A 13391-nucleotide genomic window follows, 5' to 3' on the forward strand; every position below is an offset into this window, starting at 1 on the left:
TCATTAGGTAAGAAAAAAATAGTTTACTGCTTCCTCTATAGTAGAAAATAAATAATTTGCCATAGAGCCTTTAGACAGCTCTTCCATAGTTCATAAGAGACATTTGGTCATAAGAAAAAATACTTATATATAACAGGGCTAACTAGGGCTGTCAATCACATTACAGCATTTAATGTTGTAATCAAATAATGTTTACTTAAAGGACAGAGTTTCCTGTATTCTCATCATCAAGCAGAAGAATGCATAAGGGGACCCCTGCTCCCTTTCACATTCCAATTATACTCCACTACTGCTATTATAATTGACCGGCGTCACAAGTGTAATTCGTGACACACATCCAATGGGATCCCAACATTATCCGTCTCTCGCCGTTGACCACTGGACATAAATGGTGGTCATCCAGAAGGGGCGGGACTTAGGCTCTCTCTGCATCCGGGAGAGTTGGCTCCTCCCACCCCCACCCTCCCAGGCCTCCATCCCAGCTGGTCCAGTTTGTGGTTTGCTTGCTCCCATGGTTGCAGCACACCAGTTTATGTGCCCTTTTTTTGAACTGTCAGAATACCAGAATAGCAGATTGGTCTATTCCTAGAACGGTGAATCATAAAACAAGGGCCAAATCAAATCAAACAAACGTTTTTCGACCTGCAACGGAAATCTCCAAGAAAAAAAACGTATGTGGCAATGTGGTCGGACAACCGTGCATTCTGAACAAGCATGTTTCCCTTAATCTCTGCTGACATATCGAGGTTCATTTCCTGATTAGGTACAGTACATTTGTTAACTCCTGAAACCTTGCTGGCACATACCAAGAACGTTGTGTGCTTGACAAACAAGTGAAACCACGGCAGATCTTCATAACAAAAGGCTTGGCTGTTGCTAACACAGCAACACAAACCCATGTGACCCAACACAAAGCATGTGCCACAACATGGCGATGTTCTTGTTGAGCAGCATTCGCTACGGGCCTGGAGGCCGGAGTGTTTACCGCTCTGTCACCACGTCAAGTCCATGTCAAGCACAACACCTTTGACTCGTTCCCAAGAGCAAGCTGTAGGTGCTCGCCTCACTCAGTGTATCCGCATTCATAGCAGGATAGCTTTGTTTGAAAATAAAAACACGTTATCTCAAGGTTTGCATGTATTCAATATCAATTCAATTCTACAACACTTTATTTCCCCCTTAGAGGTAAGTTGCATGGTCGAGTAGCATATAACACAGAAAGTTTTAAATAAACATAAATACAAATAAGTTATACGCATTATAATACTAGATACGAATGATGCAATGAAGTGTGATGTGGTGTACACAGTATACATACATATGATATAAATGTCTGGTCATTTGATGAGCATAGTTTAGACAGTCCACTACAGCACATGTATGTCAGCAAATCTAATGTGACATAATAGGTAGCAGCAAACTTGATATTAGTTCATAATTCAACAGAAAAACATTTCCATGGTTGCTTAAATATAATGGAATTGTGTAATAGAGGGTTTTGGGTAGATGCATCCTGACTATATAAACTGCAATACAAGCTGTGTCTCACTGACCGCAGTAGGATATAATTCAGTCAAATCAACACATATGGCAGAGGACAGATCCGAATGAGATTAAATGAGAAACGGGACAATAAAATAAACCATTTATCTGGTAGACTGTTGGGTTTTGTTGATATTTTGCATTCCTATTATGCCTATGACTAAAACAAATATGGATCTTCTTATTTTTAAAGGATTGAGAAATGCAGTAGTCAGAGAATTGCGTAAAGCAAAAACAGCTTATTATATGCAACTGATTGAGGAATCTGAAGGAAACAGCACATCCCTCTGGAAGCACCTCAACAGTCTTACTAAAATGAAGCCAAGCCAACAAAAAACAATAACAGAACTGAAAGTGAATGGAGTTATCAGCACTAACAATCTAGCTATTGCAAATGAATTTAACAACTTCTTTATTCAGTCAGTGGAGGAGCTTGCTGAGACCTTTGAACCAGCAACTCTGCAGAGCTCAAAGTCTACGCCATCAAAGCTGTTCCAAGTTGAGGAGGTCAGTGAGGAAAAAGTACATAAAATTATTAATATGTTAAATAAGTCTAAAGCAAAGGACGTGTTTGGGTTGGACACTGCCTTTATTAGAACTCACTGCTTGGCCCTGGTTAAACCTATAACTCACCTGGTAAACCTCTCCACCAGAGTGGGCACACAGCTGGAAGCAAGCCATTATCATTCCAATTTTTAAGGCTGGTGCAAAGGACCAAGCAGGCAACTACAGGCCAATCTCAATATTACCCGCCCTCTCAAAAATGTTAGAAAAAATCATAACAGAACAACTAAGTAGGCATCTTGAAAACAACAGCCTCATTAACCCCAAACAATTTGGTTTCAGACAAGGGTATTCAACAGAAATGGCCAACTGCTACCTAACCGAGAACATTAAGAGCAAGTTGGACAAGGGTAATGTTGTGGGAGCTGTGTTTATAGACCTCAAAAAGGCCTTTGACACAGTGAACACTGTGAACACATCTCCCACCTGTAGGCAGTCTCATCGCCGCCAGAGATGAGCCCAATGAGGGTGGTGTCATCCGCAAACTTCAGGAGCTTGACGGACTGGTGACTGGAGGTGCAGCCGTTGGTGTACAGGGAGAAGAGCAGGGGAGAAAGAACGCAGCCCTGAGGGGATCCGGTGCTGATGGTCAGGCTGTTGGAGACGTGCTTCCCCAGCTTCACATGCTGTTTCCTGTCAGACAGGAAGTCAGTGATCCACCGGCAGGTGGAGTCGGGCACGTGCAGCTGGGAGAGCTTGTCCTGTAGCAAGGTCGGGATGATGGTATTGAAGGCAGAGCTGTAGTCCACAAACAGGATCCTGGCATAGGTTCCTGCTGAGTCCAGGTGCTGGAGGATGAAGTGGAGGGCCAGGTTTACAGCATCGTCCACAGACCTGTTGGCTCTGTAGGCGAACTGCAGGGGGTCCAGGAGAGGGTCCGTGATGGATTTGAGGTGTGACAGGACAAGGCGCTCAAAGGACTTCATGACCACAGAGGTCAAGGCGACTGGTCTGTAGTCTTTGAGTTCTATGGGCCTTGTTTTTTTGGGGATGGGGATGATGGTGGAGGATTTAAAACAGGCTGGTACATGGCATGTCTCCAGCGAGGTGTTAAAAATGTCTGTAAACACTGGAGACAGCTGATCTGCACAGTGCTTGAGGGTGGAGGGGGAGACAGAGTCCGGTCCAGCTGCCTTGCGGGGTCTCTGCCTCTTGAACAGTCTGTTGACATCCCTCTCCAGGATGGAGAGAGGTGTCGGAGGGGGGGAGGGGGTCTCAGAGGTAGGCAGGAGAGGACATTCCTGGGCTCCTGCTGAGGTGGGGGGGGAGGGTGTGGTGATCTGGGGATGGTGAATGGGGGTACGGGGGATGGTAACAGGACTGCATTGTCTGTCGAATCTGCAGTAGAACTCGTTCAGGTCGTTGGCCAGGTGTGGGTCGTCGATGGAGTGGGGGGCAGACGGTTTGTAGTTGGTGAGCAGTCTCAGACCCTTCCAGACAGACGCTGGGTCGTTATCTGAGAACTGCTGTTGGAGTCTCTTTGAATACGAGAGTTTAGCATCTCTCACCGCCTTGCTAAACCTGTATTTGGACTCCTTAAACCGGTCTTTGTCTCCGCTCCGAAACGCCTTCTCCTTTGCCAACCTTAGCTGTCCGAGTTCTGCTGTGAACCAGGGTTTGTTGTTATTGTAGATCACCCTGCTGCGAGATGGTACACAGCTGTCCTCACAGAAGCTGATATAAGATGTCACAGCATCTGTGTACTCATCAAGACTGTTGGTGGCAGACCTGAAAATGTCCCAGTCAGTGCAGTCCAAGCACGCCTGAAGATCCTCCACAGCCTCACTAGTCCACTTTTTAGTCGTCCTCACAACAGGTTTACAGAGTTTTAATTTCTGCCTGTATGCAGGAATCAGGTGGACCATGACGTGGTCAGAGTGTCCCAGTGGAGCACGGGGGACGGCGTGACCTGGTGTGGCCAAAACAACTTAGAGCTCAATGCTCTAAAGACAGTGGAGATGGTTGTAGACTTCAGAAGGAATGCAGCCCCACCCTCCCCCATCACTCTGTGTGACTCCCCAGTCGACACTGTGGAGTCCTTCCGCTTCCTGGGCACAGTCATCAGCCAGGACCTCAAGTGGGAGCAGAACATCAGCTGCATCACCAAAAAGGCACAGCAGAGGATGTACTTCCTGCGGCAGCTGAAGAAGTTCAACCTGCCAAAGACTATGATGGTGCACTTCTACACCTCCATCATAGAGTCCATCCTCACCTCCTCCATCACCATCTGGTACGCTGCTGCTACGGTCAAAGACAGGAGCAGACTGCAGCGTATCATCCGCAGTGCTGGAAAGGTGATTGGCTGCAACCTGCCGTCCCTCCAGGACCTGCACGCCTCCAGGACACTGAGACGTGCAGGGAAGATCATGTTGGACCCCTCCCACCCTGGACATAAACTGTTCGAAACACTCCCCTCCGGCAAGAGGTTGAGGTCTGTCAAGACCAAAACCTCACGCCACAAAAACAGTTTCTTCCCGTCTGCAACCGGCCTCATCAACAACGGCCCCGGACCCCCACTGACACGCACACTACCCCCCCTTCACCCACCACCCGTCATCTGCCTATGATGACACATTTTTGCACTACTTGCATCATTCTGCACAATTGTGTATATATATATATATATATATATATATATATATATATATTATTTTTTTTCTCTAATTCTTCTTATTACGGTTCATTTGTATATAAAGTGTCTTTTTAATTTATTCTATTATTATCTTTTTAATTTTAATTTTTTATTTATTTTTGGAATATCTTATTGTATTGGACCACTTGATTTATTGTTTATTGTTTGTAAATATCGTGCGCACTGAAAAAAAAAAAAAAAGAAAAATTCCTCATATGTGAAAATGTATTTGGCAATAAAACCTTTTCTGATTCTGATTCTGAACCACAGCATACTCTTGAACAAGCTCACCAACTTCAACTTCTCTGAACAGAACAGAACAGAACAAACAGAACTGAAAACATTTAGCAGTAAGGTAAAACACTGGCTGAAAGTAAATCAGGGATGTGACCACTAAGACACGCACGCTCGCACGCACGCACGCACACACACACATGCACGCACATACACACACTCTATTGTCTATGTTTTACTGTACTGTCTGTGTAGATACCTGCTGTTCGCATAGGTGAGAGTTTGCAGGGGGTTGGGTATCTGGGGGTTGTGTCGTACGTGATGTGATGTTTTGTGTCTGTGTTGTTGTATGTTGTGTGTGTGTGTGTGTGTGTGTGTGTGTGTGACTGGTGAGAGTTTGCGGGCGGCTGGGTGTCTGGGGGTTGTGTTACGTGACTTGCTGTTTGTGATGTTCCTATGTATGTTGTGGTTGTTCTGATGTGTATGGTTAGGGTATGAACACTAAGATTACCCTTGATGTTTTGTTGGTCTCTATGTGTATAGAGAGGTGTGTGCACACGTATACTACACTTTTTAGAATAATTTTGGACTACAACATGTTTTTAGGAAGGTCTGACCAGGGACTGGGGTTGCAAATCAGCCAACGGCTAGAAACCTTTTATGTAACACATCTACAGACATCTTCTTATGGCATTGACTGTGATAGCTATGTATGTAATAATGTGCGCTGCATTGTCCCTGACAAATAAACTAATAAATAAAAATAAAATACTATTCTGTAAAACGTTTACATTTACCCCAGGTCTATATTATAGACCTTCCATCAATTCAGTGGCATCAATTTGTGCAGATCTGCTTCCATATGCCCTTTGTCTTTAAACAGCCTCAGATCGTTTGGATGATGACACTGATGGTAATTCTTACTATCTTTCTCTCCCTCCGTCCTGATCTGGATGAATCAGGTTTGAGGCGACCCTGTGTCATGCTGCTTGTTGCCCTTAAGAGTGTCTGACTGGGGCCCCGCCGTGGCCAGACGGGACCTCCTTTTGGTAGTGAGTAGGAGAGTCAAAATAGCAGCGACTCTTTTGGTAATGAACGCAGTGTGTGCGTTTGAAGGGTAAGTGAGTGCAGGGAACACTGTGTAACATGCCCCTGAACCTTTAACCACCAGTAAACACACAGCGCACACACTGCTGATAATAACATTGAAAGCTTATCTGACAATGAAAATGAGCTTTCGGGTGCTGTTTGATTTAAAATAGTAAAGTAATTGAACAGACGTATGGCTTACGGGACATTTTTGATCGACATCGTGTTCAACTCTTTATTATTATGAAATTAAGTCTAGATTGCAATGTGATGCATTTCTGCATCACTCATCATTCTGCAGCAACTTTTGTGTTTGATACATCCCTATCTCAAACGCAAGCATTTAATAGGCTGAAGTAGACGTGATCTGATGTCCTCTTCTTTCAACATAACCCTGTAGGATGTGTTCACATACCACTTTAATGGCCACACAATTAACATGAAGTCATCTTTGATGAACTCAGTTCTCACCAGTATTATCCTGTTGTCCAGCACCTGTCTCATCCTAATAGAATGTGGGCGTGGCTTTGTCATAAAGTACTTCCTTCACCGTGATTGGTCCATAAGAGGGGTGCCTCTGCCGAGCCCACGATCGATGCTATAAAGGCTCTCCTGAGGCTCAGAGGAAACAGTCGTGTTATCACACTGTCAAAGGATTCTACTCATCCACTGGAACAAGGTAAGCTGCTTTAAATTATCTGGTTCATACTAAACCATAAGCGTTGGTTTTACAAGATCACTTCTCAGTCAGTCCTATATATTCAAATCAATACATGTGCATTAAAGTGACTTACAAAGTAAGCCGCTTTGTAAGTCACTTGACAAAGCACTCAACACTTGACAGAACAAAACACAATCCCAGCCCTGCTCTGTACACAGTGGCCGTGCCTTCACATCCTCCTCATGTCACCTGGGTGTCCTTTCATTGGTTTAGCCCATAGCAACATGAAGAAGCAGGGACCACTCCACGTTGCCAGCCCCCTGAGAGAGAGCCTGGCCCTCAGCAAGGTGGCCGGGACCTCCATCTACCTCAAGCTGGACTCCTCACAGCCCACCGGCTCCTTCAAGATCAGGGGCATCGGCCACCTGTGTAAAACAGTGAGTCACCTGGTGTTGCTCTTACCTGGTTTTGGTTAATTAGTGTCGCGCACCGGGGGAATTGTGACTGTGTGTTGTGTGTTGTGGAAATATTAATGTAGGATTTTATTCAAGTTATATGCTAACTTGAATATATGATATTGTTTATATGATAACTAGTCAATTGAAAAGGCGTTTGATGAAAAGGCATTCTCCTTGGACCTGGAGACGTCTCCCTTGCTCTCTAATGGAATGGTGTTAAGGTAGTTTTGCATTTGCATTGCCACTGCGGCCACAACGGTCTGACACAGAGGCCAGGCCAATCGAAAGACTTCATTGTTATGCAAAGTATAGTGTATCTAAAATCACCCTGGTCCCACTCAGACCGTACCTCCTCCGAGGATCCCTCCCCCTCATCTTTGTTTTCCTGTCACTGCCCCGCGATGTCAACCTTTCCCAATAACACGCGGACGCCCATCGTCTCGTTGAATATATGCATGGTAAATGACTGTATCTTGCCATGAGTATGCTCTTAAATGTAATCAAATACTTTGCAAGGTCAGGAAGTCTCCTAAAATGAGTTATTCTTCAACACGCTGACGTAAACATCATTTGCATAAATCAATATAAAAAAAACGGAATGGTTACAGACCAGTTTTTCTTCTGTGAAAACAAGGAGTGAGTCACTGCTGGCATGCCTGCTTGTCTGCTGCTCACAATAGTCAACAGGAACAGGAGCATAATTAGTACAGGTCACACTATCTGGGGCGGGTCGTACTGTTAGGCAACCCAAGCACTTGCCTGGAGCCCCAGGCCCCATAGAAGGCCCCATAGAAGGCCTTTTGGGGCCCCCAAAATGCCCTCTTTATATTTTTTCCCCAATGCTGTCCACCCGCAACCCAAAATTCCCCCTCAGCCGTTACATCCATTCGAACATGTCCGGTGGACTTGTGTTTGTGTGCGGACATGTGTGTGTGTGTGTGTGTCTGTGTCTGTGTGCGGACATGTGTGTGTGTGTGTGTGTGTGTGTGTGTGTGTGTGTGTGAGTGTGTGTGTGCTTGTGAGGGTTATGTGTGTAACGTATTTTCTTGTTGTCGTGCAGTGGTCCGAGCGAGGCTGTGAGCGTTTCGTCTGCTGTTCAGGTGAGTGTCCTGACATCACATCATGATCGTTCTCAGTGGGGCTCTGCTCACGATGTTGTGTTTAAATGGGTGCTGTTTAACGGTGGCGGTGTGTGTGTGTGTGTGTGTGTGTGTGTGTGTGTGTTCATAAAGGGGGGAACGCCGGCATGGCCGCTGCCTACTCTGCCCGCCATTTGAGCATCCCAGCGACCATCGTGGTCCCGAGCGTGACCCCCCCGTCCACGGTACAGAGACTCAAGGACGAGGGCGCTGATGTCATCATCCACGGCAAGGTCAGCAGGTCGCATCAGTCAGTCAGTCCGTCAGTCAGTCAGTCAGTCCGTCACAGTGTGTATTTTCACTCAGTGTGGGAAAATACCAAGTTCTCTCGCTCTCTCTCTCCCTCTTTCTCTCTCTCTCTCTTTGTCTCTCTTCCTCTCCCTCTCTCTCTCTGCTCCCAGCAATAAAACATATTTAGACACATTGACAACCACACATAGCTAACTGTATGTCTCTGTGTGTGTGTGTGTGTGTGTGTGTGTGTCTTCTCCAGGCTCTGAACGACAGCATCTCGTACGGAGAAGAGCTGGTGGCCAACAACCCGGGCTGGGTGTTCATCTCCCCGTTTGACGACCCTCTCATCTGGTGAGGCACCGTCTCAACGCCCCTCTCTCTGGGGCCTCCAGGAGCCGCCGCTCGTATCGCTCCACTCGTCCGCCCCCCCCCCCCCCCCCCGCCCCCCCCCCCCCCGCCGCCGCCCGCTACGACCAGATAGACACGGCTGTTCCACCTGATAAGGGTGCAGCAGCCCTCGTTGTATCCGCACGGGGACGAAAGCAGCTTGGTTCATCTGTTGAGCGCGTTATTTGTACTTTCATTACACTACGGAATGCGGAAGTACAAACAAGTATAAATGTATTATGAGTTCAGCTCCGAGCTGAAATGATACAAACAAACCGGTGTGAACGTGGGATGAACCAGGAGCCGCGGGGGTGCTGATCTCTGCGTGTTTTTGTATGTGTGTGTGTGTGTGTGTGTGTGTGTGTGTGTGTGTGTGTGTGTGTGTGTGTGTGTGTGTGTGCGCGCTCAGGGAGGGCCACACCTCGCTGGTCCGGGAGCTGGAGGAGGACCTGAAGGAGAAGCCCGGGGCGGTGGTGCTGTCGGTGGGGGGCGGCGGCCTCATGAACGGCGTGGTGGAGGGCCTGCGTCGCGCCGGCTGGGCCGACGTGCCCGTGGTCGCCATGGAGACGCAGGGCGCGCACAGCCTCAACGCGGCCGTGAGGGCGGGCCGGCTGGTCACCCTGCCCGAGATCACCAGGTAGGCCCCCGACGCCGTCCGTCTGTCCGTCTCCCTGTCCGTCTCTGTATGTATGTCTCCGTCTCTCTGTCCGTCTCTCTGTCCATCCCCCTGTCTGCCTCCCTGTCTGTCTCTCTGTCTGCCTCCCTGTCCGTCCCTCTGTCTGCCTCCCTGTCCGTCCCTCTGTCCGTCTCTCTCTGTCTCTCTGTCCGTCTCTCTGTCCATCTCTCTGTCTGTCTCCCTGTCCATCCCCCTGTCCGTCCCTCTGTCCGTCCCTCTGTCTGCCTCCCTGTCCGTCTCTCTGTCCTTCTGTCCGTCTCTCTGTCTGTCTCTGTCCTTCCCTCTGTCTGTCTCTCTGTCCGTCCCTCTGTCCGTCTCCCTGTCCGTCCCTCTGTCCGTCCCCCTGTCTGCCTCCCTGTCCGTCTCTCTGTCCTTCTGTCCGTCTCCGCCGGGTGTTGTCGCGGTGATGCTGTCCCCTGTGTTGGCGGTGGACCCGGACTGAGCGGGTTCTCTCTCGCCCCTCTCTCTCTCTCTCTCCGCAGCATCGCCACCACGCTGGGCCTGGCCACCGTGTCGGCGCAGTCGCTGAAGCTGAGCGGCGAGCACCCCGTGTTCTCAGAGGTGGTCACGGACCGCGACGCCGTCAGGGCCGTCGAGCGCTTCCTCGGTGAGTCTTCAAACAGTCTACAGAAAACAGACGCCGAGAAAAGCAGTCGACTTTGAGGCTCGGTTATGGTTTTACACGTCGACACACAACGCAACGAACGACACTTCGACAAACGACGACGAACGACACTTCGACAAACCACACGTGAACCTGTTTTGGTTCTGCGTCGGGTTTTAGTGAGCGGACCGATCACGGCCCTCGCCGCTGCGTCGCCTCGACGCAAGGTTACCGTTTTTTGGGAGGCGCACGTCCGGCCCTCGCGGTGGACGCAAGGAGGGTCCGCAACGGACGTAAGGTGTCCGTAGACCCCGTTGCGTTGACGTGGAACCATAAATAACCCTGTAGGCCGTTGTGTGTGATCAGTCATATCCATTCAGTCAGTCAGTCACTCACAATGTGTATTTACACACAGTGTGCGAAAATACCAGATTCTCAGACACTCTCGCTCTCTCACACCTCTCTCTCACCTCTCACCTCTCTCTCTCTCTCTCTCTCTCTCTCTCTCTCTCTCTCCCCCCCCCCCAGATGATGAGAAGATCCTGGTGGAGCCGGCCTGCGGTGCGGCTCTGGCGGCCGTGTACTGCGGGATCCTCGGGAGGCTGCAGGCGGAGGGGCGGCTGGGGCCGGCGCTGGGCCCCGTGGTGGTGGTGGTGTGCGGGGGCAACAACATCAGCATGGAGCAGCTGCTGGGCTTCAAGAAGCAGCTGGGCATGCTCTGAAGGCCTCCTCCACCGCCGGCAGCGCCGCGCATTCCAACAGTGACTCGCCAGTCCACTCGCTGTACACTTTATAAAAAGAAGAAGAAGAAGAAGAAGAAATACTGGTTTATATAACGACAGCATCCAAACAGAGGGCCGGTGTGACACACTTCCACCATTCCAGGAGTGGAGCGTGTGTGTTCTCCTTCTTGGTGTTGATCGGGGAATCAGTCTTCTGGAAATATGAATATGTATATACTGTGAGTCTGTTTCTCATATAACCAGTTATCCTCGGAGCAAACCTTGAATAGAGCTGTGAACATTCTGCATATTTCCACAAAAACAAATGTTGTTACGCCTATTCTTTCTGTCGTGCGAACATTTTGTACTTTATGAATGTATATATTTAAACTAGAAATATCAGGAAACATTGTATGAATATTTCATGAATGTCACTGTCTAGTGTCTCCGTGTTATTTTTCTTTAGCGGAATAAACAAAAAGAATAATTTAAAAGACGTGCAGTTTGGTTATTAGCACAATGAAAGACAGCACCTGTGTGATTCCCAAAGGAGTCAACGCTTTAGCTTCTAACCCCTACCTGACATTCCCTGAAACCTTTACAGACTCTAGTCTCTTTGTTGGCTGATAAAACATGTAAAAGAGTCTTAGGGAGATGGGTGCCTGGTTTATTTTATAATCATTCCTCAGGTGATGGTAGGTTTGTGTATACCGCAGTTCAGATAGTATAAGTAAGTAAACATAAGTAAACATGTATTCTAATGTACCAGACATGCACTACAACGTGAATCAGTCCTTTAATTTTCCTTCCAACTATGCCCTTCATGTTGTTGTACTTTATTCAGCACATTCTCACAAACAATTAATTTCCATTTCTCTCTAAAGACACCCGGACGTTTCTCTTCATGCTCTACCGCTTGAGTAGCACCCACTGAGCCATTATGCATTCTTCACGGAATTGAACAGGGATTAAAATATTAACCATCTTAAAGAGCGATCAAGACTCCTCTGGATAATTGCTGCATTTCATAAGGCCTGGCAGTCCTCCTCAGGTAAACAACGGTGACTCAAGGGGTTCACATTCCAGTTACACAAACAGACAGCGAGATTTCACACATCGTCTTTTAGAGGGATGTCACCCTCTGCTGCGCTCTGATTGGTCCTCAGCTCATCCAAAACAGGGGCAGGTCCGCTCGTTGCTGTTGTCGACTGTGTCCCCGCGTCAAACAGGTGACAGGTGTTGAAAAAATTGATCTGACAGCAACATCATGGCTTAATTGGCTTAGGGCATGGCTGAATCAGATACAATGATGTTAGTCAACGCGCCAGAATACTAATGTGTAAACATTCAAGGACATGATAGTATTAAGAAGTTTACTTTTTCCATACACTCACACGTAGGGCGTCAATAAACAGCAAAGATTGTGTTCCTGTGCTTTGTTATTTCAAAATAAAATGCTTCACAGGGTCAGGCTGTGTTTATTTTGGGCCCTGAGCATAAAGCATCCAACTGTATATCGGGTGTAAAAGACTCACGGGCTGAGTGAGGTGACGGAGCAGGAGTGCTTGGTCAGTGAGGGGGTTATGACTCAGATCCGGCTGAAACTGGCCTTGCCCGGCCCCTCGCTGCTCCCAGAAGGTGTCTGGTTCCCCCGGCCCCCATGCTGCAGCAAGGCGTCTTGCATAAGGGTGCAACCTTACACAACACGGGTCCTCACGCGGACGGTGACGCGGAGGCCGAGACCTGAGACATCGTGATCATGCCCGTAGCCACGAGGTCACCGAGGTCAAGTTGCCAGAGGCCGAGACCTGAGACATCGTGATCATGCCCGTAGCCACGAGGTCACGAGGTCCGGACCGAGGTCATGTTTCTAGAGATAAAAATGAAATTAGAAACTAAATACAACTGTATACAAAATCAGCTCTGGAGAACTCCTCATAGATGAGTAAATGCTGAATGCTAAATTCAGAGACTTAATACTTTGTGTATCATACCCCCCCCCCCCCCCCCTCCCCCTAATAAAACTGAACCACTGTAACTGAAGCCCCCTCCCCCTAACAAAACTCTGACCCCCACAACTTTTTCAAACCCTGATGGTGATCAACACTCAGAGCATGTGTCTGGTTGGACGACAGCGAGAGGTTGTCTGGTTATGCACTCAGGAACCTCTTCGCATTGCATCCTATTTTAACTATTGTGAAACCAACTTTAAGCTCTACTAGTTGTATCATGGGACTAGGGATTAGGGCCACGTGTGATTATGTTTTTAGAGCTCTGATTTTAATCTCAGAATTCTGAGATTACAGTCTGAATAAAAAGTTCTGATTTTAAAATCAGAATTATGATTTTAAACTCAGAACAAAAGAAAAGTCTGAACTTTGATTTAAAGTAAGAATTCTGACTTTAAACCCAGAACAAAAATTCCCATGTGGCCTCTCTATCCTATCTT

The 13391-nt window shown here is 47.8% G+C and overlaps 1 protein-coding gene and 1 pseudogene across 2 annotated transcripts; one reads left to right on the plus strand and one right to left on the minus strand.

The window, feature by feature from the left end:
- Nucleotides 1-2580: 2580 nt before the first annotated feature.
- On the minus strand, nt 2581-3971 carry LOC311343924 (annotated as a pseudogene). The gene has a single exon. The product of its transcript is annotated as an uncharacterized misc_RNA (transcript).
- A 2680-nt stretch (nt 3972-6651) lies between these two features.
- On the plus strand, nt 6652-11430 carry LOC311342798 (L-serine dehydratase/L-threonine deaminase-like). Its single transcript, XM_084467624.1, has 8 exons — nt 6652-6740; nt 6996-7159; nt 8241-8280; nt 8413-8552; nt 8813-8904; nt 9350-9577; nt 10099-10223; nt 10749-11430. Exons 2-8 carry the CDS (start codon nt 7007-7009, stop codon nt 10940-10942), a joined length of 972 nt encoding a protein of 323 aa, XP_084323750.1. The 5' UTR covers nt 6652-6740; nt 6996-7006; the 3' UTR covers nt 10943-11430.
- Nucleotides 11431-13391: the final 1961 nt, after the last annotated feature.

This window comes from Micromesistius poutassou, assembly GCF_964030765.1.
Source record: "Micromesistius poutassou genome assembly, chromosome: 5".
Lineage (NCBI taxonomy): Eukaryota > Metazoa > Chordata > Actinopteri > Gadiformes > Gadidae > Micromesistius > Micromesistius poutassou.